This window comes from Bubalus bubalis, chromosome 13, assembly GCF_019923935.1.
Source record: "Bubalus bubalis isolate 160015118507 breed Murrah chromosome 13, NDDB_SH_1, whole genome shotgun sequence".
In the NCBI taxonomy this organism is placed as follows: Eukaryota; Metazoa; Chordata; class Mammalia; order Artiodactyla; family Bovidae; genus Bubalus; species Bubalus bubalis.
The window spans coordinates 70,270,724-70,297,026 of NC_059169.1; the positions used below are offsets into that span (position 1 = coordinate 70,270,724).

Genomic DNA, 26,303 nt, shown 5'->3' on the forward strand with positions numbered 1-26,303 from the left:
TGCACTACTCTCTTGTGTTTAGGAGGTTTTGATTGTTTATAAGCCCTGTCCTGTATTCCTTTGGAGGAAGAGGTAATTATATAAATAAGAGTATCTCTTCTCTTTTGTTGTCTAGGTTGAATACCTTGTACAGCAGAATGTAATTCCACCATTCTGTAATTTATTGTCAGTAAAAGATTCTCAAGTTGTTCAGGTGGTCCTAGATGGTCTGAAAAACATTCTGATAATGGCTGGTGATGAAGCAAGCACAATAGCTGAAATAATAGAAGAATGTGGAGGTAAGAGGGTTGATTAAAGAAAAACAGTTGAGCTGTGCAACTCTGAAACATTAGTTCCTTTAAAGACAGTTAATTTGAAAGAAAAGTGCTAGGATACATTGCTATTAATATCATTTGAGGATGTTGCTGTTCTTTATTTGCTATGTTAGTAATCCAGGAAGATTTTCCAGAACACAGCTGATTGTGAAAGTCACTCCATAACCTTCTTAAGAGTTTTACAGTGCTTTTTAGGAAACACAATTACTCCTCTTGAAGTCATGTTGCATAAGATTAAGTGAAAACAAATGTGATAGCATCACTGAATATTCAGACAGAAAGTGTTTTCTTAATAACAAGAAGAAAATATCCTAGAGATGTTAAGGAGTCTTGTCCATGGTCAGAGAAGTAGTTTGTGGTAGGAGCATAGTTAAAAGCCAGATCTTCATACTGTACTACTATTAATTCACTATTCATTTTGTTTTTAAGATGTCTTATTAATGCATATATATAGAATTTAGAAAGCTGGTAATGACGATGCTATATGCAAGGCAGCAAAAGAGACACAGATGTAAAGAACAGACTTGGACTATGTGGGAGAAGGCGAGGGTGGGATTATTTGAGAGACAGCATTGAAACATGTATGTTACCATATGTGAAACAGATGACCAGTGCAAGTTCGATGCATGAAACAGGGCACTCAAAGCCAGTGCCCTGGGAGAACTCAGAGGGGTGGCGTGGGGAGGGAAGTGGGAGGGGGGCTTCAGGATGGGGGGGACACATGTACCCATGGCTGATTCATGTCAATGTGTGGCAAAAACCACCACAGTATTGTAATTATCCACCAGTTAAATAAATTAATTTTTAAAAAATTAATTCAAAATTAAAATAGGAATAAATAAAATTAATGGAACTAATTTTTTTAAAAAAAAAGATGTTTTACTTTTTAAATAATTTGAAACGAGCACTGTAGTCTGATTCAGAACAATTTAACCAGAAAGTTTGAGCTATAGAATTGTTACTCCAGCTTTTTATCAGTATAGTTGCTTCTGTCTATGAGATAAATACTTATAATTAGGGTACATAGTTACTTAGCATTTTATGATTTTATAAAGCACTCTATATACATTATCTTTGATACCCATTTTCCCATTTTTCTGGTTTGGATGTTACTATAGAAAAAAGTTAAATTTTTTTATATAGTAACTTAGATTTGTTACTATATAAAAAATTTTAAAAAGCAGTTATTTTGAAACTACTTCAAAATAACTTAGCTAAAAAGACATTAAAGGAAGAATAGTATTGAGGATTTAATGGAGTTGCATCTGATATATGGACTAAATATTTTGGGAATATAAATAAAGGCATTCTACAGTTAACTATTCTGAAAAAATATTCCCAAATTGATGTGGCTATATAGGAGAGAAGCACCCTATTTCTTTCTTTCTTTTTTTTTTTTTCAAGAAATCACTTCTGAATTTAAAGTTTTATCTTCTATTTATGTCAATCTTTGAGTAACATTTGGAAAACAAAAAGATAAAAAAATTATTGTATGCAGCAGTATGATTATACTAAAGGAATCTTAGGCTGGGGGAGATCTTGATTCTAGTTCTGTCACTCACTCGCCATGTAACCTGAAACAAACCCCTTTGTATCTGTGCCACACTCCCTCATCTGTCAAATGGAGAGTTTAGGTGATTTTTAAACTGCTGGCCTCAGGGAACAGGGTACCTCAAGGGCTTCTAAAGAGGCAGAAATTAGTGGGGTGCTGGTTCTCTAACCAGAGCAACTCAGGATTTTATCTGTTTTTCTAGATGAACGATCATCTTTGGAGGGTGGTAGGGAGGGTATTTTTAGTTCTTTAAGATGTTTCATGATTAAATGAGCACAGTTTCTTTATTAGTATGTATTTAATTATTTTAATTATTATCAGGTTTGGAGAAAATTGAAGTTTTACAGCAACATGAAAATGAAGACATATATAAATTAGCATTTGAAATCATAGATCAGTATTTCTCTGGTGATGATGTAAGTATATATTAAAGTATAGTGTGTCTGCATGTACATTAAAATCTATACGTAAAGTAAGTTTACTAAGAATTAATTTTCCATGACTAAATTGATACTGTATTTCTGTCACCTTTGCTTTTGTAATTTGTTAAATGGGAAGAAGTAGTAATTACAGAAATGATGTATGTTCAAATAGGTAAAATAAATCTACAGATATAGGAACTTAAGAATGGGGCAGTTTTTCAATGTTCAGTTTTAAATCGTTGAATCTCTTTTTATTTTTGTCTGTGCTGGGTCTTTGTTGCTGTGCAGGCTACTCCCTGGTGGTGGTGCACGGCTTCTCATTGCGGTGGCTTCTCTCGTTGCACAGCACAGGGCTGTGGGGCATGTGGGCTTCAGTAGTTGTGGCTCCTGGTCTCTAAAGCACAGGCTCGGTAGTTGTGGCACACGGGCTTAGTTGCTGCACAGAGATGGGATATTCCCACATCAGGGATAGAACCCATGTCCCTTGCATTGGCGGGCAGTTGGTGTCTTTACCTTTGAGCCAGCAGTGAGGCCCTAAGTTGTTAAATTTCTTAATAGCATTGTTGATTTTCGTAAAATATTTTTAGGTAATAAAAACATACACACAGAATTCTTTCCTAAGAAGTAAATCAACTCTGCTTACACTGTAATGTATAGTATCTTAACATAATGAAAATTCTTTTTCTTGCTTCTTGTAGATTGATGAAGATCCTAGCCTCATTCCTGAAGCAACACAAGGAGGCACCTACAACTTTGACCCAACGGCCAACCTTCAGACAAAAGAATTCAATTTTTAAATTCAGTTGAGTGCAGCATCTATCCCACATTGAATACGAAGCACCACCAGATGGCTACCAAAATGACAAGAGCAACAGCAACTACCGAAGGCTCCAAAACATACATGCCTCTTTGTTTTGATGCTTCTAAAGCAAGCCATGTCTCAGTCACTTTGCAGTTGCCAAAAGTCACTATCCACATGGACTGTAAATGCATATGCATGATTTCCTAAACTGTTTTAGAATTCTCCTTAACAATCTTGACTACCCTATTTTCCCCCGTTCCCTGGTGCCACACGCTGACATCTGCAGTCTCCAGTTTAGAATATTCCATAGTGGTGGCATGTCAGCTGCCCACTTGATACTCCTTTGGAAAATGGTGCGCTGTGGATCAAGACACTTTGGTATGACACATACACACGTTGGAAGACTTTAAAGAGGTGCAGTCTGATCTGAGCCTCCATCATTGTCCTCCACAAACATATTTTCATACTCTTTATGTGGAAGAATAGATTTTAAAAGTACAAGCCAAATGATTTACATTGGTGGAACTGACACAAACAAAAAGTAACTTAAAAAAAAAAGAAACTTGGTTATTGATTAAACAGATAAGTTTTAAAAAACTGTGCTTCATCTACCAGTAATTGATGTGTTTATTATCTGCCTCAGAAGCCAGGGTTGGAGGAAGGACTTTAGCTATGGATGGTAACGCTTTCGCCATTATACCTAATTTTTGAGAACAGCAAGCCCTATTTGACCACTCACTTCAGCCTGTGTGTTCCTGCTGTTTTGAAGTAATCAAATGCTGTGCATGGTATTTTACCTGAGCTGCAACCTGTTACGGACTTGAACTTCTGTTTAAGTTGAAAGCAAGAATCCCTGACCATAAAGAAAAATAAATAAATGAAACCAAAAAACACAACGGTCTAAAGTACCCATTGGTGATATTTAAAAAGAAAATCTTGCTTTCAGCTTTCAGGAGTTAACATTTTTCATTTTAAATTGATAATTGGATATGGTTGATTTATATTGGGTTTAAACTGTGGAGCTTTCATGTTTACTGTAATTTAGTCTTAAAATATTTTTTACTTCGTAACCAGTGCTTTTGATAATGTGGTTGGCAACAAACCAGCAACTATTAGAAGTGTCATAAAACGTCATTCTTGGAGTATTGGCAAGTGTACTCGGATCCTACTCTAAAAGCATATTCACATATAAAAAGATGCAGACAAGGATCTGCCTAGAGGAGTAATCTGCAGTTATTTAACATAAACCTGATTTGCAGTGATCTTCAAGTAATTCTGAAAAATCTGGTATTACTGTGTAAAGTCATTGCTTTTGGTAAATTGTCCGACCCAGTTATTAACGAAAGAATATGGATTTGAAATTTTTTAAACTGAACAGTTTGTGCTGTCACAGGAATGGTTTTGTTGCTATTGTTTACTGGGTATAATTTCCCAACGCGTTGATGTGAAGGGATAGGAAATCTAAACTAATTTAGTTGTCCGATGGGAGGGGGGTGTATTTACTGTGATGAAGATGAGACACGTGCCATCAGAGCTTTGTGAATCAGCGGGGTGTTTTCACTGGTAAACAACACATAGCAGGTGTGCATTCATTACAAATATATGTATCTGCCAAGGTGGAGCCACTTTAAAGAGTGAGTTTTGTCTTGTATCTAAAGTGGATACAAGCGTATGTTTAAAATGCAAGATTTTTACTTGCTAGAGAATCTGTTTTAATATAGTGGTTTGGCCTCTGATTATTTATAGGTTTTATAAATTTTAGAATCAATTTCTCTTTAAGGTGGCTCAGACTTTTCAACTCTTGTGCACATAAAATTGAGTTGAAGTTCATTGTGCCTTTTTTTCTTTATCCAGATTTTGAGTTAAAGCTTCATATGGTAACTGCATCCTGTTCAGATACCATGGTCTAAATTTTTGAAACTGTGTGGTGTTCACTAAAAGTAGGAGTAATAAAGTCAAAGCTAATTAAGGTCACAAACTTCAGTGAAACCCTTCAAGTCCAAATCTTCTTGATATTGTGAATTATACCCCTTCCGGTTTACTTCCTTGGACTCCCCATAGTGACTGACAGTTACCTTTTAAATTTTGCACACATTGAGACTGAATTGGGCCTCTACTGTGCCGACTCCTATTTCCTCTTGTGTTTAAGTGCAAACTAACATAAGTGAACGTTAGCATCAAGTAGTGCAGACGTCCGTGTGCATTGGCTTGATCCAGTTTGTTGTGACCTATCGGTTTGGAATTGGAATTGCACCATTTCATAGACAAAGGAAACTAGGTATATTGCTGCACTTTTACGTTTTCAAAACAGTGTTGAAAATTTGCATTGTTTTTATTTTTTTTAAACTCAGTTAAAAAAGACTAAAAAACGTTCTTTCAAAAGAGGCATCTAAATGTGTTCCTAATTTTGTATATGGGCTTAGGTTTTGTAACCAATAAAAAAGCTGCTATCAAATATGATAAAACATCGAAGAACTTATTTTTGAAAGTATCTGAATTTCCTAGTTTTGTTTTCTATGTGGTTAAATTTAAATTTGGAATTATTTTCCAAATATTAGCCCCAATGGAGGTGAATCATGAATTACTCTTTCAGTGTATTTTAATATCTCCTTTCCACTAGAGCAAACTAGGATGACCAGCAACAATGCTAGATTTAAGAATATTGTGTAACATAAGAAGTACCAAAATCTACACTGATTTCCAAAGCTGCTGTAGACAGTGACAGAAACAATAGAAACTTCTTGTTGCACAGGCTTGAGGCCAGAAGTCAGGGTGGTGGCTGGGGCTTGCTCTCTCGAGGGAAGGATCTTCATCCCTTCCTGCTTCCGGTGGTCCTCAGCTGGTAGCTGCATCTCTCTAGTCTCTGCCCTCGTCAGCACAGGGTGTTCTCTGTGTGTCTCTGGTTTAAATGCCGTAACTCATAGAAAGCCATTTCAGATGATTGTGTAATTGTGACTTTCATGAAACAAAAGGTGAAACTTAAGGCTTGTCTAATCCTTGAAAACCAGAACTTTGCAAGATAGTAATTGAAGTAAGCCTAACAGTTTTAACCTGTTAGATAGAGGTTGTGGCTCTAAATGAAATCTTGGATTATTTAAAAGAACAAAGGATCAGCCAAACTTTACTTTTGTATAATGACACTTCAGATTATTTTTGGACAAACTCAGTGTATGAGAAAATAAATTACACTACTCCTATTTAATCTTGCCATCATGTACTTCACAAGGGTTGTCCTTTTGAGAAGATTAACTATTGCTGGTAAAAATTTATGGATGTCAGTTGTCTAACAGTTATGAATCTTCTTAACCCTAGTTGACCTGGGGGTTTAAATCTATTTGGAGAAAGGGAGTATAATTTCTGTACATTAAGCTGTACGTTTCAAGGCATATATAGGCCAAGGAGTGCTGTCTTTAACCTACCACTCATTTGTCCAAAGTGTAAAAGGAGCTCTTCACATAAATGATGTACTTTGTTAAATAAATGAAAAACACTGGTAGAATGATTCTCTAAAGCACAGCATATAGATGAGGCTCTATCTATACATACTTGTATATGACTGACCCTGGAACAACATGAATTTGAACTGTGTGGGTCCACATGTATGTGGAGTTTTTTCCATAGTAAGTACTGTAGTACTGCACGATCTGCTGTTGGTTGAATCCTCTGATGTGGAACCACTTACACAAAGGAACTGCTCTATGGAGAAACTCTGTATATGGAGGGCTGACTGTAAATTCTAGGCAGATTTTCGAATATTCAGAGGGCAGCACCCCTAATCCGTGTTGTTCAAGGGTCAGTTATATAGATGGACTCAGTACTTAAGACAAAGTGTTTAGGAATAGGAGTATTCACATCCATCGTGTTCAGTCCCTAAGTCGTGTCCGACTCTTTGCAACCCCATGGACTGTAGTGTGCTAGGCTCTTCTGTCCTTCACTATCTCCCGGAGTTTGCTCAAATTCCTGTTTATTGAGCTGGTGATACTAGCTAACCATCTCATCCTCCATTGTCCCTTTCTCTTCCTGCCCTCAGTCTTTCCCAGCATCAGCACTGTGCTGTGCTTAGTCGCTTCTATCATGTCCAACTCTTTGCGACCCCATTGGGATTCTTCAAGCGAGAATACTGGAATGGGTTGCCATGCGCTCCTCCAGGGAATCTTCCCAGCCCAGGTCTCCTGCATTGCAGTCAGATTCTTTACCATCTGAGCCACCAGGGAAACCCAAGAATACTGGAGTGGGTAGCCTATCCCTTCTCCAGGGGATCTTCCCGACCCAGGAATCATCCGGGTCTCCTGCATTGCAGGTGAATTCTTTACCATCTGAGCCATCAGGGAAGCTTCCCTGGTAGCTCAGGTGGTAAAGAATCCCTCTGTTACTCCCCAGTAAACTCAATTTTGCTGGCTGCTGGCATAACCTTTAACTCTATGTTCATTAATGGGTTGACTTGGGATTTTTTTCAATCTTTCTCAGCATCAGAGTCTTTTCCAATGAGTCAGCTCTTTGCATCAGGTGGCCAGAGTATTGGAGTTTCAGCTTCAGCATCTGTCCTTCCGATGAATATTCAGGATTGATTTCCTTTATTGATTGACTGGTTTGATCTTGCAGTCCAAGGGACTCAAGAGTCTTCTCCAGCACCACAGTTCAAAAGCATCAATTCTTTGGTGCTCAGCCTCAGCCTTCTTTATGGTCTAACTCACATCCATACATGACTGCTAGAAAAACCATAGCTTTGACTATATGGACCATATGGACCTTTGTAGGCAAAGTAACGTCTCTGCTTTTTAATACACTGCCTAGATTTGTCATGGCTTTTCTTCTAAGGAACAAGCATCTTTTAATTTCATGGCTTCAGTCACCATCTGCAGTGATTTTGGAGCCCAGGAAAATAAAGTCTCACTGCTTCCACTTTTTCCCCATCTGTTTGCCATGAAGTGATAGGAATGGATGCCATGATCTTAGTTTTTTGAATGTTGAGTTTCAAGCCAGCTTTTTCACTGTCCTCTCTGACTCTTATCAAGGGGCTCTTTAGCTCCTCTTCACTTTTTGCCATAGAGTGGTATCATCTGCATATCTGAGGTTGTTGATATTTCTCCCGGCAGTTGTGATTCCAGCTTGTGAGTCATCCAGCCTGGCGTTTCGTGTGATGCACTCTATTTACCCATGAAATCCCTCAGCTAACTTTAACGTATATCCGGGTTTCTCAGACCCTTCAGTATTGACATTTTAGGGAATTCCCTGGTGGTCCAGTGGTTAGGACTCTGCACTTACACTGCTGAGGGACCAGGTGCGATCCCTGGTCAGGGAACTAAGATCCTGCAGGCCTTGAGGTGTGGCCAAAAAAAAGAGAAAAATGGACATTTTAGGCTGGGTAGTTTTTGATTGTGGGAGGCTGTCCTGTGTATTGTAGGGTGTTTAGGTGCATCGTTAGGCTCTGCCCACTAGACGTTGTAGCACCTCTGCGCTTCCCAGTCAGGACAGCGAAAAATGTCTCAAGACACAGCCACGGGTTTCCTGGGAGCCAGAACTGCCCTGGGTGTGAACGATCGGCCTAAATCAATTCAGCTAGGAAACTTCTCCACTCAAATGAGACAGCCTAAATCATGCCTTCTGTTCTATGAACAGTGCCAGATCTTTCCCCCACCCCCAAAAACAGAAGATAAAAAGCGGAAACCCCCTCCCCATCCCTGCCAAAAAAAAAAAAAAATGTGCCTGTTCTTTCAATCTCAGTTTTAGGAGAAATCAGCTTAGCACATTTCCCAGATCCCATATGAGGACTCCTGGCAGTCCTGAGCCTATCTACTGCAAAGGGCTTAGGAGGATGGGAATGTGGAGTAGTTACTCTCTTACATGCCTCCTGTGGCTAAAAGAAGTTGTGAGTGTGTGCGCACACCACTAGGGAAGCCCAGTTCACCCAGTTGCATCCAATTCTTTGCCACACTGTGGACTGCAGGCCACCAGGCTCTTTTGTTCATGGAATTTCCCAAGCAAGAATACTGGAGTGGGTTGCCATTTTCTCCTCCAGGGGATCTTCCCAAGCCAGGGATCCAAACAGCATGCCCTGTGTCTCCTTCATTGAAGGTGGATTCTTTACCACTGAGCTACCAGGGGAGCCCTAAAAGAAGTTGTGTGAAACAACCAAATGTGTGGATTGCCCTTTGTTTTTTCAACACTTCCTGTAGCAATGTGTTTGAAACATTTTTAGTTGAAGAGCTTGAAGTTTTCTGGGAAAGCTGGGGTTGGAGCAGAGAAATCCCTAGCATGGTTTGTAAAACACTGCTTTGAAGCATTATGAGAGATTGGCCTCATCAGGATACTTCACAGGTTTATTAAAAATGATTAAAAGCAGGGGATCTATGGCTGTTCTATAAAGTATGTGTTCCCTGCAGGGCCTTTCTTCTGCTACATCTGTTTTCCCATCCCTGAAGAACTGCCTACCATCTGCCTTCTTGAGTAATTCTTCTTTAAAACTGTGGTTCCCGGAGATAAATGGGGCCTTGTGCCAAGTGATGTGTGAAGCCTCAAGGGAAACCAGGCATCTTCACAGGGCAGTGGTTTTACTTGATGTAAGAAAGACAGTTTTATGGTACTACAAACCTAGGTGTGAGAGAGTAAAGGACACATTTTGCATAATGTTTTAAAGACAAAATCAGGTTTTGTTTTTGAGAAAGACCATTTTGTGGACACATTTCTGCAGGCTAGGAGTCAGAAGAGTTGGAGAAGCAAAGGCACTCCCAAGTAGATCTACTTATGGACTAGCTTTCATTGTGACTGTGTCTTAATATTGAATAGAAGTCACCACTCTTAAAGAACCATCATTACAAATGAACTGTTCTTGATTTCGAGTATAGACTTTTAATTATTCCCATATAGCAGAAGAGACAGATCTGTTTTTATTAACTTCCTTTCTCAACCTGAACACTCCATGCATTTCAGCCATCCTGCTTTAAAGTCCTTCCTGGACCTGGTTCCTCTTGGCTTCGTGCATTCCAAGGACCCTGTGTATAAAGTGTGCTTTGGCTAGTTTCAGGTACAATGGAATGGGAACATTCCATTATCTGGCCCTTTAATTCTGTTAACATGGAGGAGACTTTTTCAGTTACTTTACCAGCTTCATCATCATTAGATTTGTGATCAGGTAACAGCCTCAGTTCCCTTTGTTTTCAGCTCTTTTCAATCCAGTAGTTTGGTGTTTACAGTTTTCAAACCTTAATAGAATTTATAAATTTCACTTTATTTGATTTCAGCTCAGTTTTCTTCATAATAAGAACAGATTCCATATCTGTATGCATCCTTTCCATGGCTTCGGTCATTTTTTTATAAATAAGAATTTTGAAACTAAGCCTTTAAGAACATTCAAATACTTCTTGAGCATCCTATCCCCTGCCAGGTCCCGTGCTAGGGTGCAAGGTCCACACACACGAATAAAAGTAAAAGCTGGGACAAATGTTATACAATGATACGTAATAGAGGGAATTGGCCTGGTTAGGAAGGTGATAATCAGGCTGGCAGTGAGTTGTCAGTAAATGCCAGCCTCTGGCATGAGTGCTTAAGAAGTACCAACTCGGCCCTCAACATGTCTGTGATGAAGATTCTTATTATCAGGCAGACAGAAGTTCAAGTCTCCAAAAATTACACAGCTGATAGTGGTGAAGGAAAAGCAGGAGTTAATTGGGCAGATTCATTGGAAAAGCTTTTCTGGCAGATGGAACAGTACAAAGTAGGAAGAAGCATGGGAGTCCAGGTAGCGAAAGGAAGTACAGCTGGAGCCAAAATGATAGTGAAGGGGAGGGCTGAAGAGATAGGCAGGTGCCAGACCCCCACCTGTAAGGCATACGAAGAAGTTTTGATAGTCTACAAGCAATGGTAAATCATCTTCATTAAATAAGAGTGATGATAGAAGTATTGTGTTTAATAACAATCATTGGCTGGTAGGGCAAGGACAGGAAATGTACTTTGAGTTTAGTAATGTGTACAGGTTGAAATAGTGAGTGTGAAGCCCTGAAGCAAGAGATGGTGAACAGGTTGGTCCATGAAGTGGTAGAAAGAAAGTGTCCAACTCTTCGCAACCCCATGGAGTGTAGCCAGGCTCCTCTGTCTGTGGGATTTCCCAGGCAAGAATACTGGAGTGGGTTGCTATGCCCTTCTGCAGGGGATCTTTCCAACCCAGGGATTGAACACCGGTCTCTGGCATTGTGGGCAGATTCTTTACCATCTGAGCCACCAGATGGAATCCAGAGATACTGGCAACTGAAACAGGAGCAAGCGAAGCTTAGATCAGGAATTGGAGGAGAGGAAGATATCAAGGATGATTTCTGTGTTTCTGGGTTGCTATAACTGATGAATATTAAGTGGCATAAAAGATAAAAAGCAACACTGAGGGGGGGTTCCCTGATTCATTGGTTAGGACTTGGTGCTTTCACTGCTGTGGCTGAGGATCAATCTCTGGTCGAGGAACAAAGAACATGAAAGCCTCACAGTGCAGTCAGAAGAAAAAGGAAAAAGCCACAGGAGAGAGTCAGACTCATGGAGTAGAGGGTGATGAGTTCAGTTCGGGTTGAGTTGAGTGGAGACACGCAAATGATGGTCAACGCTGTAAATACTGGTCTGGGGCTCAGAGGAGAGGGCCAGCGCTAGAGATCTGAATCCTTGTTTTGGGGATTATTAAAACAGGAAGTGCAGGTCATCCCTGGGTATCCATGGGGCATTGGTTCCAGAAGCCCCTGTGTGTACCAGAATCCATGGATGTTCAAGTCCCATTAGTTTGCCCTTCCTATCTGTGGATTCAAGGGCTGACTGTTCAGGTCAGTTGCTCAGTCGTGTCCAGCTCTTTTCGACCCCATGGACTGCAGCATGCCAGGCCTCTCTGTCCATCACCAACTTCCAGAGCCTACTCAAACTCATGTTCATCGCGTCGGTGATGCCATCCAACCATCTCATCCTCTGTTGTCCACTTCTCCTGCCTTCAATCTTTCCCAGCATCAGGGTCTTTTCCAATGAGTCAGTTCTTTGCATCAGGTAGCCAAAGTATTGGAGTTTCAGCTTCAGCATCAGTCCTTCTAATGTACATTCAGGAGTGATTTCCTTTAGCATTGATTGATTGGCTCTCCTTGCAGTCCAAGGGACTCTCAAGAGTCTTCTCCAACACCACCGTTCAAAAGCATCAATTCTTCAGTGCTCAGCTTTCTTCATAGTCCAACTCTCACATCCATACATGACTACTGGGAAAACCATAGCCTTGACTAGACAGACCTATGTTGGCAAAGTAATGTCTCTGCTTTTTAATATGCTGTCTAGGTTGGTCATAGCCTTTCTTCCAAGGAGCAAGCATCTTCCAATTTCATGGCTGCTGTCACCATCTGCAGTGACTTTGGAGCCCAAAAAGACAGTTTGTCACTGTTTCCATTGTTTCCCCATCTATTTGCCATGAAGTGATGGAACTGGATTTCATGATCCTAGTTTTCTGAATGTTGAGTTTTAAGCCAACTTTTTCACTCTCCTCTTTCACCTTCAAGAGGCTCATTAGTTCTTCGCTTTCTGCCATAAGGGTGGTGTCATCTGCATATCTGAGGTTATTGATATTTCTCCCAGCAATCCTGATTCCAGCTTGTGGCTTCATCCAACCCGGCTGACTGTAGTTGTCTGTTAAGCATCTACTCAAGAGTCAAAAAGCAAAGGCCTTGGGGACACTCACTCGTGGGTTCTGGCCTCGGCCCAGTCACTGAGAGTCCTTAGACAAGTTATTTAAATCTGTTATTTGAGCCTGTTTCCACATTTGTAAAATAGGAGGACACACACAGAGTCCCAGGGTTGTAAAGAAACATAAAATACCACATGAGCTGGCTCAGCTGTAAAGAATCTGCCTGCCAATGCAGGAGACAGGTTCCATCCCTGGGTCAGGAAGATTCCTCTGGAGAAAGAAAAGGCAACCCACTCCAGTAGAACAGAGAAGCTTGGTGGCTACAGTCCCTGGAGTGGCAAAGACTCGGACACGACTGAGCAACTAAACAGCAACACAGTAAGTACAACATAAAACACCGCAGGTAAACTATCTGGTACCACACTGCTGTGACCTACTGCTCCTCTCGCCCATACTTACTTTTTTTTTTTTTTTTTTAATTTTTTTTTTTTTTAGCAACCTAGATGTCCATCAGCATCATACTTACTTTTGGATCTTTACGGATCATACGTGCTTTTGGATCTTTAAGGATAGTGTTAGAGTAAGCCATAATGTCTACTGATGGTTGCTTGCAAGGGCTTAATTAGAATATTTTGTCCCTAAAATTCTACCCACCCCCCCCACCCTCTACCTCCTCCCTTCCCCCACCGCAGGCTATTGGCAAAATTTCCAACAGCTAGACTTCACTTCTTGGCTTAAGGCTTTGAACCCTGTTAACAATCACACTGCATCAAAAGGTGTGGCCCTATCGCCAGCCTTTTGGGCGTGGTCTGGGAATAGGTGGTTTACGCTTACTCCTTGGAAGGAAAGTTATGACCAACCTAGACAGCATATTAAAAAGCAGAGACATTACTTTGCCAACAAAGGTCGGTCTAGTCAAGGCTATGGTTTTTCCTGTGGTCATGCGAGAGTTGGACTGTAAAGAAAGCTGAGCGCCGAAGAATTGATGCTTTTGAACTGTGATGCTGGAGAAGACTCTTGCGAGTCCCTTGGACTGCAAGGAGATCCAACCAGTCCATCCTAAAGGAGATCAGTCCTGGGTGTTCATTGGAAGGACTGATGTTGAAGCTGAAACTCCAATACTTTGGCCACCTGATGCGAAGAGTTGACTCATTTGAAAAGACCCTGATGCTGGGAAAGATTGAAGGCTGAGAAGAAGGGGAGGACAGAGGATGAGATGCTGGATGGCATCACTGACTCGATGGACCTGAGTCTGAGTAAACTCCAGGAGTTGGTGATGGACAGGGAGGCCTGGCGTGCTGTAGTCCATGGGGTAGCAAAGAGTCGGACACGAGTGAGTGAACAGAACTGGGGATAGGTCTGGTTTCGGCAGTTAAGAAAATTGGTGAGCATGTACCTGAGTTGAGAAAACGTCTGGCTCTGCTGTCTAGGGACTCCGCTGTCTAGGGACTCCGCTGGGCAGCGGGGCGAGAGGGGGAAGCCTTCTTCCGCCCCACCCCCTCGCCGCGCAGCCCCGCCTCCTCGCCGCGCAGCCCCGCCTCCTCGCCGCGCAGCCCCGCCTCCTCGCCGCGCAGCCCCGCTTTCCCGCTCCCTGCTCGCGGGGCGATCCCAGCCCAGGTGCGGGCAGTCTGCGCTAGGAGTAGGAAGCATGCACGCGGGCGGGGAGCTGGGCGCCGCGGCGGGCGGCTCGCTGCTGCTGTGCGCCTCGCTGCTGGCGGTGGGCTGCGCGCTGGGCCTGCGCCTGGGCCGGGGTCGGGGGGCGGCGGACCGCGGGCTGCTCGCCTGGCTCTGCTTCAACGCCCTGGTGCATTTCGCGCTGGTAAGTGAGTGTCCTCGCCTGGGCCCCGAAAACGCGGGTGGGCGCCGCCTCTCTTGAGACCCTTCCCCCTAGCTTCCAGGAAAGGACGCGGACGCCAGGGACGCCTTGGCCGCCCCGGGCCTTATGGCGGGAGACCCGGGAATCACCTGGAGGCCGTGGTGCCCGTGGCCTTTGGCCAGATACTGCATCTCTCCGAGGTCCCAAGGCCGTAGCGCAGCTTCCTTAGTGGTGCCAGTTTCTCTACCAAATTAAAACTAGACCAGGAAAAGCCGAACATTGTTATCCCTCTATGGTGCTCTTAGTCGGATTGTAAGTTGTCGAAAGGCCTTGGCTTGCTTGACTTCGTAACCTGCACATAGATGTTTAAGATAATTGAGAGTTTTTGAATGACCCAGAGGCAGCAGGGAGGGGTGATGAGGTACGCTGGGGCCTGAACCAAAACCCCAAACCCTCTCCCAAATACTAACCACCATTTATTGGGTAACTACTGTATGCAGGCCCAGTACTGTGTTTAAAATTTCTGACCTGCGAAAACCCCATAAATCACTTATTATTGTCCCTATTTTACAGAGAAAGAAGCCCTGCAAAGTTAGATGACTTCACAGTGCCACACAGCTGGCGTGATTTTCGGCATAACTTTTATTAATTAGTCTGACTCCAAAGTTTGCACTTTATTTCATGCCAGGCTTTAGGAAACTTGTCCTTAAAACTTCAACTCACTTTTTGTATGGCCAGGACGGTTGCTTTTAAGGGAGTCTATTGAAAATGCCCCACTTCCCATGCACACACTCTTCTTAAAGCCTTTTGTTAAACTAGGCAAAATATCTTTTTCCTTTTTTTGCCAATTTTACCTTGGTTAAATCTAGGCAAACCCAAAGCTAATGTGAAGCCAGGGTCTCTACAATCAGTTCTCCTCCCTATCCGGTGGTTTCAATCAACGGAGGATAGAAAATACAAGAAAAAAAAAATTCCAGAAATTTCCAAGATGAATTTGCCCCCCCCCCCCCCCCCGCAACTCCCCCTCCTCACCCACAACTAGTTACATGGTATTTACCTTGTATTTACAGCTACTTATGTAGCATTTATATAGTGTTGGGTAGACGCTTACTCCTTGGAAGGAAAGTTATGACCAACCTAGATAGCATATTCAAAAGCAGAGACATTACTTTGCCAACAAAGGTCCGTCTAGTCAAGGCTATGGTTTTTTCCTGTGGTCATGTATGGATGTGAGAGTTGGACTGTGAAGAAAGCTGAGCACCGAAGAATTGATGCTTTTGAACGGTAGTGTTGGAAAAGACTCTTGAGAGTCCCTTGGACTGCAAGGAGATCCAACCAGTCTATTCTAAAGATCAGCCCTGGGTGTTCTTTGGAAGGAATGATGCTGAAGCTGAAACTCCAGTACTTTGGCCACCTCCGGCAAAGAGTTGACTCATTGGAAAAGACTCTGATGCTGGGAGGGATTGGGGGCAGGAGGAGAAGGGGACGACAGAGGATGAGATGGCTGGATGGCATCACTGACTCAATGGACTTGAGTCTGGGTGAACTCCGGGAGTTGGTGATGGACAGGGAGGCCTGGAGTGCTGCAGTTCATGGGGTCGCAAAGAGTCGGACACAACTGAGCAACTGAACTGAACTGAACTAAACACCATTTTTACAGGAGTGACTTGAGCTTTTGTGGGTTTTGGCATGCTTGGCAAACAGTCCCTGTCTGAGGGAGGACTGGAATATTGAGAAAGAGCAGAGTTTTGGATAACCACCTAGGGCTGCAGATGTTTTTCAGTTGGATATGTGCACATATCAGATACTGCTGGAGTGGAATGATGAAATTCCTTCCTTCCTAATAGTCAACTTATGGAGGTTGTAGATAGTAAATAGTTCCCTCAACTCCTTTATTTATAGAATTGATTTTTTTTTTTGCTGTGCGGGGTCTCAGTTGCAACACATGGGATCTTTGGTCTTCGTTGCAGCATGCAGGATCTTTAGTTGCGACATGCGGGATCTAGTTTCCTGACCAGGAATCAAACCGTGGCCCTGCATTGGACCACCAGTGGAGTCTCTAAAGAATTTTTAAGCCGTGGCTGAACACAAGGTGTCCAAGGGACAGGGGCAATAAAACAGGTTACAAGGCCCACATAAAGTGTATTATATTTTAGACACACAAAAAGGGTATCAAAACACTAAAACATACACCCACATGTTCACCACCTGGTTTAAAATTAAAGCCTGCTTTTTAAGCACTGACTGCCAGGAAGCACTGGATACATCTCCACTTGGCACCTTGAGGTGTAGCCCCATGTATGCCCCACTCTCCTTTATTCTGAAGGAAATTCTTCCCCACACCACCACCCATGGACCCATCTTGTGCTATTTACCTGTCTCAGCTGCAAAACATCCCACTGTTTGAGTGTACCATACCATACATACCTTGAAGTGAAAGTGTTAGTTGCTCGGTCGTGTCTGACTCTTTGTGACCCCTTGGTCTATAGCCTGCCAAACTTCTCTGTTCTTATAATTCTCCAGACAAGAGTACTGGAGTGGGTTGCCCTTCCCTTCTCCAAGGGATCTTGCCAACCCAGAGATCAAACCCATGTCTCCTGCATCTCCTAATTGTAGGCAGATTCTTTGCCATCTGAGCCACTGGGGACCTGAATACATACCTTGAATACATACAATAATCCCTTAATTCTAAAAGGCACTTTTTTTTTTTTTGGTAGGTTACAACAATCAGTGGCATAACTACTGTGGGTTGTTTTATTGATGTATTAAAATATATTTAAAAAATATATATATATATATATATTTAAGCTTCCTTATGGCTTAGTCAGTAAAGAATCTGCCTGGAATGCAGGAGACCCAGATTCGATCCCTGGGTCAAGAATATCCCCTGGAGAAGGAAATGGCAGCCCACTCCAGTATTCTTGCCTGGGAAATCCCAAGGACAGAGGAGCCTCGTGGGCTGCAGTCCATGGGGTTTCAAGAGTCCGACACAATTTAGCTACAAAACCACCACTAAAAAATATTTATTCATTTGTTTGACTGCACCAACTCTTAGTTGCAGCACCCGGAGTCTTTTACTTGTGGGATTCGAACTATTTGAGCAGCATGTGGGATCCAGTTCCCTGACTAGGATTGAACCTGGGCCCCTTGCATGGAGAGTGCGGAATCACAGCCACTGGATCACCAGGGAAGTCCCTGATATTTTATGTCTCTGGAATTAGGTTGTATCTTTCAGTTGATAATGAAATATGATAAATAAAAGCACACCCATTAATAATGTCTGGTTAAGTTGACTATTTACATACAATGCTTCAACCAGCGTCTTGGTACACATATCTTAGAGACTGTGAGAAGGGCTCTTAAGTGGTTGAGGCCTACCAGGCAAATGCATGTCCATATTATCTTTGAGATGATTGGGAGTTTGTTTCGAGAATACCCAGAAATGTGGGTGGACCTAAGATTTGAATAGAAAGACTGAAGGAGGTCTGAAACCCCAGCTCACTTCTTCCCGCTGGAACCTGAGCTGTCTCTCCTCACCCCTTTTGACTTGACTTCTCAAGTTGAGGTGCTGTCTGGGTCTGCTGGCCAGCATAAAATGCCCAGCTCCCCTGTTGCAAAGAGATTCAACCAAGCATTGCCAGAGATGGTTCAGCTCCCTGATGTCCAATCAGACACTGGTTACCTGGGGCTGCAGCTCAGACCTTCAGTTCATCAGTTATGGCTGGGATGGAGGGCTGGTTGGTTTCCTGTCTGATGGGAGCCGTGGTGACATCCATGAAGAAATCAATGGTTTGGCTCACCATTGCTCAAAAGGTGCTATGGGTGTTTCTTGCCCTGGTGCTTCATGGGTTTTCCCTCATCTGTGATCTAAGTATAGCATTCTAGGCATGGCCAGGGGCTTCCCAGGTGGCACTCATGGTAAAGAATCTGTCTGCCAATGCAGGAGACTCAGATCCAGGTTCAGTCCCTGTGTCAGGAAGATCCCCTGGAATAGGAAATGGCAACCTGCTCCCATATTCTTTCCTGGAGAATCTCATGGACAGAAGAGCCTGGTGGGCTATATCTATGAGGTCGCAAAAAGCTGAAAACAACTGAGTGATTGAGCACAGGCGTGGCCAGAGCTGGAGGCAGGGTGTGTATGCCTGTTTGGGGAACCTGTGGAAGTCCAGATTGATTAGAATGGAAGATTTACATAGGGTAAGACTCTAGCAATATGTCTCTAGCTGATGTCTGCAGACCTAGATGATTATCATCGGCTTTGATTTCTCTCTCTTTGTCATGACTGTAGTCCTCTGTCAGTATTTATGGTGGATTGCTTCCATAACCCCCTGGGATACTCAGATCCACACATTCTTAAGTCCCTTATATAAAGAAGGGGGACAAACTGGAAAGAGAACTTGAATTACAGATACGGCTTAGAGTTTTATTCTGTGGAAGGAAGCCATGGAAGTGTTTCAGTCAAGGAAGTAAGGTGGCCAAAGCGGATCTTTCAAAACATAATTTGTTGGTGGTGTATTACGTCACAGGGTAAGGGGGCTGAGATTTTACCTTTTCAGGTGAAGTTAGCCTTGTTGATTGCCCAGGCTCCACAGGGCAAGGCAGTGAGGGCCAGATGGTACTTGCACAGGCCGGGGGCGCATTACAGAGAGGAACAATCCCCAGATTAGGTTCCCATCTTCTGTGGAGCTGCTGGTGACCTGCTCCTACTTCTCTCTAGAGAAAGACCTTATCTTTACTCAGGAATGTAAACAGATCCTCTCTGAGGAAGAGGAGGTGAGGGCTTTATCTTCACTACCCTGAAACGTCTCAGGAAGGAGAGGTCTCTAAGCCCTACTACTCTGGAATGTCTCCTTACGTGCATATTCTTTTTTTTTTTTTTAATAGATTATTTTTTTTAATATGTTAGTTTTTCTTTTTAGAATAATTTTATTTATTTTGGGCTGTTCTGGGTCTTTGTTGCTTTGCAGGCTTTTTCTCTAGTTGCAGTGTTAGTTGCTCAGTCATGTCCAACTCTTTGGACAGTCCGACCCCATGGACTATAGCTACCAGGCCCCTCTGTCCATGGGATTCTCCAGGCAAGTATACTGGAGTGGGTTGCCATTACCTTCTCCAGGGGATCTTCCCGACCCAAGGATCTTGGTTGTGGCGCGTGAACTCTAGTTGTGGCTTATGGGCGCCAGAGCCGTGGGATTTAGTAGTGGTTTAGTGCTTAGGCTCAGAAGTCGCGGCACTGGGCTTAATTGCTCCACACCATGTGAGATCTTAGTTCCCTGACCAGGGATCAAACCCACATCCTCTGCACTGCAAGGCAGATTCTTAAGCATGAGACCACCAGGAATATTCTTAAACTAGTGTGGATGCCTGTGCTTAGACACCCCAGCCAGACATTGCAAGAATAGGAGATCTTTATGGAAAATTATCTCCTGACAGATGCAGGGTGAATTGGAAAGGATAGTTCAGGGCAAGAAGATCAGCTAAAAGTGACTGCAGTATTTTAAGAATGAGAAGAAAGCTGAGCCTGGGTGGTGATGAAAGTGAAAATGAGGAGGAAAGCGAAATACAAGAGACTTTGCAGGGAAGAATTTTATGAGTCAGAGTAACCAGTTATATATACGTCGGGAGTAGAGATTATCTTGGGGTTTAGAATTTGGCTGGCTTGGATAATGTTGATAATGTTAACAAGGACAAGAAAGTCTGATTTTAGAACTGTGAATCTGGGACTCCAGGGTGTAATTGAGGGGAAATGGTTGGAAGGTGCTGAAAATGTAAGACCCGTTGGAGAGGCAGAGTCAGGGTGGAACAGAGAGTTGGAAGTTCTTCACTGGACTGGAGGAGCGTAGGAAGCCCTGGGGAGAGTGACTTCCGAATAAGAGAAAACAGAACGGTGAAAAGCCTGCGGAGGACAGCAGAGTCTTTTGATATTGCTATTGAACAATCAGGAAGAGGAAGATCCAGGAAGAATCTTGGGGGCAAGGCCAAGAACAAGATAAAGTGCTGGGTCCTGGGAGCTAAAGAAGGGAATTTCAGGATCACAGTGAAATGTGCAACACTGTTACAAAAATAAAATGTTCAAAAAAGGTGAAGGCTGAACCTTCTGGGACCAGCCATCAGGAAGTAGATGTAGATGGCATTGCTTGAATGGGGGCACCAGCAGCCAGGGGCAAGGGCTTAGCAGGTGGGGCAGAGGGGAAGTATATGCCAGACTTGGAGGAGATTTGGTGGTGGAAGGAAGGACAGTGCAGGAGTGTGCCGACTTGAAGAAAAATGGACAGACTTAAGAGCTGTGAGTGTAAGTTGCTTTTTTAAAAAATTTATTTAATATATAGAGGTATTTTTTTAGCTGCACTGGGTCTTTGTTGCTGCGTGGGCTTTCTCTAGTTGCAGAGAGCGGGGCCACTCTAGCTGGCGTGCTCAGGCTTCTCTTACTGGGGAGCTCGGGCTCTAAGCTTGTGGGCTTAGTTGCCCCACAGCACACGGCATCTTCCCCGACCAGGGATCGAACCCATGTCCCCCGCATTGACGGATGAATTGTTAACTGCGGGACCACCAGGGAGGTCTGTGAGTCTAAGTTTTAATTCAGGGACCTTACTGAGGACTGTGAGTGGCCCAGGAGACAGCCTCTCAGGAGCTCAGAAGAAGCTGCCCTCAAAAGATAGGGGAAAAGAAAGAAGAAAGAAAGTTAGTCACTCAGTTGTGTCCGACTCTTTGTGACCCACCAGGCTCCTCTGTCCATGGAATTCTCCAGGCAGGAATACTGGAGTGGGTTGCCACGAAAGAACATATATATGGGTTTTGGCTAGGGAAGACATGCAGTCAAGCACACGTCCTCGATAAAAAAAATCACTGCTGGTCACAAAAAAACAAGATAGCTCAAGGTAACAGTATCAATGCTTGTCCAACCATACATGTGAAGATGCTTGAATCTGGACTCATGAGAATTCCTCCTGAGACGTGCATCCTACAATCTCGGGGGCCTGTTTTTCTGAAGCACAGTGTGTCTCATGCTGCATTTCACCCCGAGTTCCTCTCAGGGAGCGCAGTCCGTCAGCAACTGCAGCCGCTGTTGACTTCATCCTCACAGAGCTGGGTGCTGAGCAACACCCTTTATTCTTCCTTGTTTACAAAGAAAAGTTCAAAAGGTGTGGCAAGAGCCAGGGACTTGGGGTTTAAGGTGGGAAGGTCTGAGCGCATGTGTGAGCAGGAGCCTGGTCCAGGGGAGGGTGGATGGCAGAGCTGTGTGCGGGCCCACGTGTTGCTGGGGTTGCCCAGCCACATGAAGCGAGGGGAATCGGATGGGCCTGACTCTGCCACTGGTCCTCTGCTCAGACCCCTAGGCTAGCCATTCCCACCCTCATGACTGTGGAGCAGCACTTGGGCTTGTCCATCAGGATGCAGGACGGTTGTCACAGAACATCTGGGCTCTGTAGTCTCTCCATTCATTCTGCCTTAACGCCCAAGCGTCATCTTTCTTCAAGAAATCCTGAGGCTGCTTACCTCCCTATTAATTGGTGTATTTTGGACATTACCCTTTTCTGTTTCACGTTGCCATCTGTTCTTTGCCTTCACAGCAATAACTTCAGCCTCTGATCTTGGGACTTTCTAAAATTGTCTTCCTCCCACTACTTTGTCATGAGGTCTGAAGTTGCCTTTTAATTCGCCGTCTGTTGCTGGCTCCTGTTTTCCTTTCCATTTCTGGCATCATTATCTTCATCAGTTTCGCTCTAAGATAGATATCCTCTCTGGTAAATGAATTCATAGTCCTGTGCTGTTGGCTAAGCCTGGTGAGTCACAGGGGTTTAGCTGTGTGTTAAGAGTAATGGTTCACTGGTTAATTTTGTGTGTCACCTTGACTGGGCCATGGGGTGCCCAGATATTTTGACAAACGTTATTCTGGGTGTTCTGTGAAGGTGTTTTGGATGAAGTTAATATGTACATTGGTAAAGCAGAATGCCCTCCGTAACACGAGTGGGCCTCATCCCATCAACTGAAGGCCTGTTGTCGTCCAGTCGCTCTGTCGTTCCGACTCTGCGACCCCATGGACTGCAGCATGCCAGGCTTCCCTGTCCTTCACCATCTCCTAGAGTTTGCTCAACTCATGTCCACTGATTCAGTGATGCCATCCAGCCATCTCATCCTCTGTCATCCCCTTCTCCTCCTGCCCTCAATCTTTCCCAGTATCAGAGTCTTTTCCAGTGAGTCATTTCTTCATATCAGGTGGCCAAAGTATTGGAGCTTCAGCTTCAACATCAGTCCTTCCAATGAATATTCAGGATTGATTTCCTTTAGGATTGACTGGTTGGATCTCCTTGGTGTCCTGACTGGAACAAAAACCTGGTCTTCCCTCAAGTTAGAAAGAAAGCCTCCTACCTGGGAGACATTCACGCTGGGACATTGGCTTTTTACTCCCTTTTGACTCAAACTGAAACAAGGACTTTTCCTGAATCCCAAGCCTGCTGGCCTTTGGACTAGATCTGTACCATTGGTTCCGTCTCTTCTCAGGCCTCTGCTTGGGTTAGAGCTTCATTGGCTTTCTTGGGTCTCCAGCTTGCTGACTCAACCTCAGGTCGTGGGACTTGTCAGCCTTCGACAATTGCTTAAGCCAGTTCCTTATGATCAATCTAGGTAGATACATAGACATACATACACATAACTTTAGTTACAGATATAATCTTCTGGTGGTTCTGTTTATGGTGTCAAAGCCTAAAGAATAGCGCCCAGAATGAGCCACTATCCATTATTTAGGGTGGTAGACAGTCCTCGAACTTCTACAGATCAGGATTCAGTCTGTTTTCTAACATGATGAAGAATGTTCCTTAGCAATTGGGATAGCTGTCCATGTAGCCACATCTCAGAATGACATATTGTTCCTCCTTTCCACAAAATTTGAGTGCCTGCTGGGGAACCTGTGTCTAGATACAAACAAATTAGATGACCCTTGTCCTCTCAGAGTTTATGGATTAGCAGATTTTTTCTTATTATTTCATGTGGAAAATAATATTTGTTAATATAAATATTAATAATATTTATTAATGTCACTTGATATGAGAAATTTCTTATATGAGAAATTTCCTTTGCAGATAAGGGCTAGGAGAAGCTTAGTTTCTTTTTAAAAAATTGATCTCTTTCTCTCTGACGGCAAGAACAAAATAAATGTTTCTCCTTTTCACTTTGGCTGCTTGGATGCTCAGAACCATATTTAAGCTCTATAATAACAAAAGATAGTCTACATATGGATGTTTTTATTGTCCCCGATCCAAATTCTTATGTATATTTTACCATTTAGTGGAATGTTTTGTTGTAATTAACCTAAAATCTTTTGTAAAAGGAGAAAGCCTGTAAATATTTCAAAAAATTTTAATGCAACTAAACTTACTTCCTTTGAAATAAAAATATTCCAGGGAAATATCTTTTTTCTTTTATAACACTAAACACAATTTGTAACTGTTTTGACTTCTTCTATCTCGAGAACCTGGCCTGGTGCCTGGTTTGTAGGAGCTATTCTGGAATATTTGTTAATACTGAATGAATGAAAGAGTGATTCTTTTCATTTAATTTTTAGCAGCATCTACCATTTGCATTTTAAGCCTCTGATTGCTCAGATATCTAAAATGTCAGTTCTGGGACTTCCGTCATGGTCCAGTGGTTAAGACTGTGCCCTCCCAGTGCAGGGGTCATGGGTTCGATCCCTGGTCAGGGAACTAAGATTCCATATGCTGCTAAGTCACTTCAGTCGTGTCCAACTCTGTGTGACCCAATAGATGGCAGCCCACCAGGCTCCCCCGTCCCTGGGATTCTCCAGGCAAGAACACTGGAGTGGGTTGCCATTTCCTTCTCCAATGCATGAAAGTGAAAAGTGAAAGTGAAGTCACTCAGTCATGTCCGACCCTTAGCATGGACTGCAGCCTTCCAGGCTTCTCCGTCCATGGGATTTTTCCAGGCAAGAGTACTGGAGTAGGGTGCCATTGCCTTCTCTGAAGATTCCATATGCCACAAGGCAAAAAGAAAAGTGGTTAAAATGTCAGTTCTTTTTCTATGTCAGACAGTCTTTTAAAACAAAATTTGTTTATTTATTTCCACAATAATTGTAAAAAAAATAACATATCTACAAGGAAGAAAAGTTAAAATTACCTAGAGATAATTATTGTTACTATTCTTAAAAATTTATATGAATATATATATACATACAAATATTTTTCAGGATCCTTTTTGAAAAAATGGGATCATATTATTCATTCTTTGTTGCTTTTTTTCCATTTAGCTGTGTTCAGTGGCCATCTGTATGAGTCTGTTGAACTATTAATACCTCATAAATTTAAATAACTGCTTAGGATTCCATTATACTTCATGTATAATCTTTTTCACCAATCCTAAATTGTTGGACTTACAGGCTTTTCCCAGTTGCTGGCAATTATGTAGAATGTTCTCTGTACATTTTTATGCACTTGTTTTAAGTGTTTACCCAGAATGAAGCCTGAAAAGTATAGTTGCTTACTCTAAGGGAAGCTAAGAGTTTCCCTGGTGGCTCAGTTGGTAAAGAATCTGCCTGCAATGCAGGAGACCCAGGTTTGATCTCTGGGTTGGGAAGATCCCCTGGAGAAGGAAATGGCCACCCACTCCAGTATTCTTGCCTGGGAAACGCCCTGGACAGAGGAGCCTGGTGGGCTACAGTCCATGGGGTCACAAGAATCGGACACGACTGAGTGACTAAACCAAGGGAAACCAGTGTTGGAAGATCCCAGAAACGTGATCCCCATTTGTAGTTCCATCAGCTGCTTTCCCCCAGTCGTCCAGTAGGAGATAGCAAGATTGTATCAGGTACCTCTCAGATCTTCTTGGCTTCATCTGACCCTTGACTGTTTGCTCTGCTTCTGCCACCATGACGGCTACCAACTCCAGCTTCACCAGGTCCCATCCAGGCAGCTTCTGCTTCCAGCCCCTGCCCCAGGCCCCTCATATGCCACTCAGGTGTGGGGTCTTGGGGTCCCACTTGGCTCCCACACCCCTGCCCACGGGCTGAACCTTTGACAATGATTTTTGGGAACCACAGAATAAATTCTTCCTCCTCACCCAAGAGGAACTCCCCAAAGAAGCAATAGTTCATACAGTCTTTGGACAAGTGTAAGAATGAGACATCAGTTAGCTTGTTACTAAGCAGCTTTACTAAGTTGCTAAACCCACTAAGGTAGCCTCCTACCTGATTCATGCCTCTCCTTGGTCCCATTTCCCATTTCTCCCCTTCTACCTCCTTGGGATAGCGATCCCCGTAAAAGTAGAACACAGTATAATACTTCCTCGCTTAAAGTGAGGTCATGAGCATGGACCTTCTCCCAATAATGACTGGTTCCTTATAAAGGAGGGAATTTGGACACAGGGAGAGAACGCCACGTGAACTTGAAGGCATCGATCAGAGTGAGGCTCCTTCACACCAAGGCACACCAAAGAGTACCATCAAACCCCTGGAAGGTATAGGGGAGAGGGGTAGGAGACAGATTCCCCCTGCAGCCCTGGGAAGAAGCGGCCCTGCTGACAGGTTGATCCTGCACACCAGCCTCCAGAACTGAGGCACAGTTCAGTGCTTGCGGTTTTAAGCCACCCGATCTGTGGTACTTTTCTGTGGCAGCCCAATCCAACAACTACACCGTGCTTCCTGGCAGCTTGACTTTATTCAGAGTGTTGACTTGATCTGGGCCTCTCCTGACCTCTCCTACATACTCATTGTCAGAATCAGATTGGCTTCACGCCCTCTTTCTGAATTGGTGCTCT

The 26,303-nt window shown here is 43.3% G+C and overlaps 2 protein-coding genes and 1 non-coding gene across 8 annotated transcripts in view; all 3 read left to right on the plus strand.

The window, feature by feature from the left end:
- KPNA3 (karyopherin subunit alpha 3) overlaps positions 1-5,555 on the plus strand; it is a 95,004-nt gene extending 89,449 nt beyond the window's left edge. For all 3 annotated transcript variants that reach the window (XM_025262976.2, XM_025262975.2, XM_025262977.2), the window contains exons 15-17: positions 116-278; positions 2,188-2,282; positions 2,987-5,555. In XM_025262976.2, coding sequence (XP_025118761.1) covers positions 116-278; positions 2,188-2,282; positions 2,987-3,085 — 357 coding nt within the window. In that variant the 3' untranslated portion in view covers positions 3,086-5,555. The remainder of the gene's footprint in view (positions 1-115; positions 279-2,187; positions 2,283-2,986) is intronic.
- A 2,764-nt stretch (positions 5,556-8,319) lies between these two features.
- On the plus strand, positions 8,320-8,392 carry TRNAV-UAC. Its single transcript has one exon. It is a non-coding gene; the product is annotated as a tRNA-Val (tRNA).
- Positions 8,393-14,265: 5,873 nt separating this feature from the next.
- The window catches only part of EBPL (EBP like), a 95,530-nt gene continuing 83,492 nt past the window's right edge, over positions 14,266-26,303 (plus strand). For 2 of the 4 annotated variants that reach the window (XM_044926957.2, XM_044926961.2), the window contains exon 1: positions 14,268-14,543. In XM_044926957.2, the coding sequence (XP_044782892.2) occupies positions 14,373-14,543 (171 nt within the window). In that variant the 5' untranslated portion in view covers positions 14,268-14,372. Of the gene's footprint in view, positions 14,544-26,303 lie in introns of all 4 variants that reach the window. The other 2 variants (XM_044926958.2, XM_006063569.4) reach the window with 2 other exon arrangements.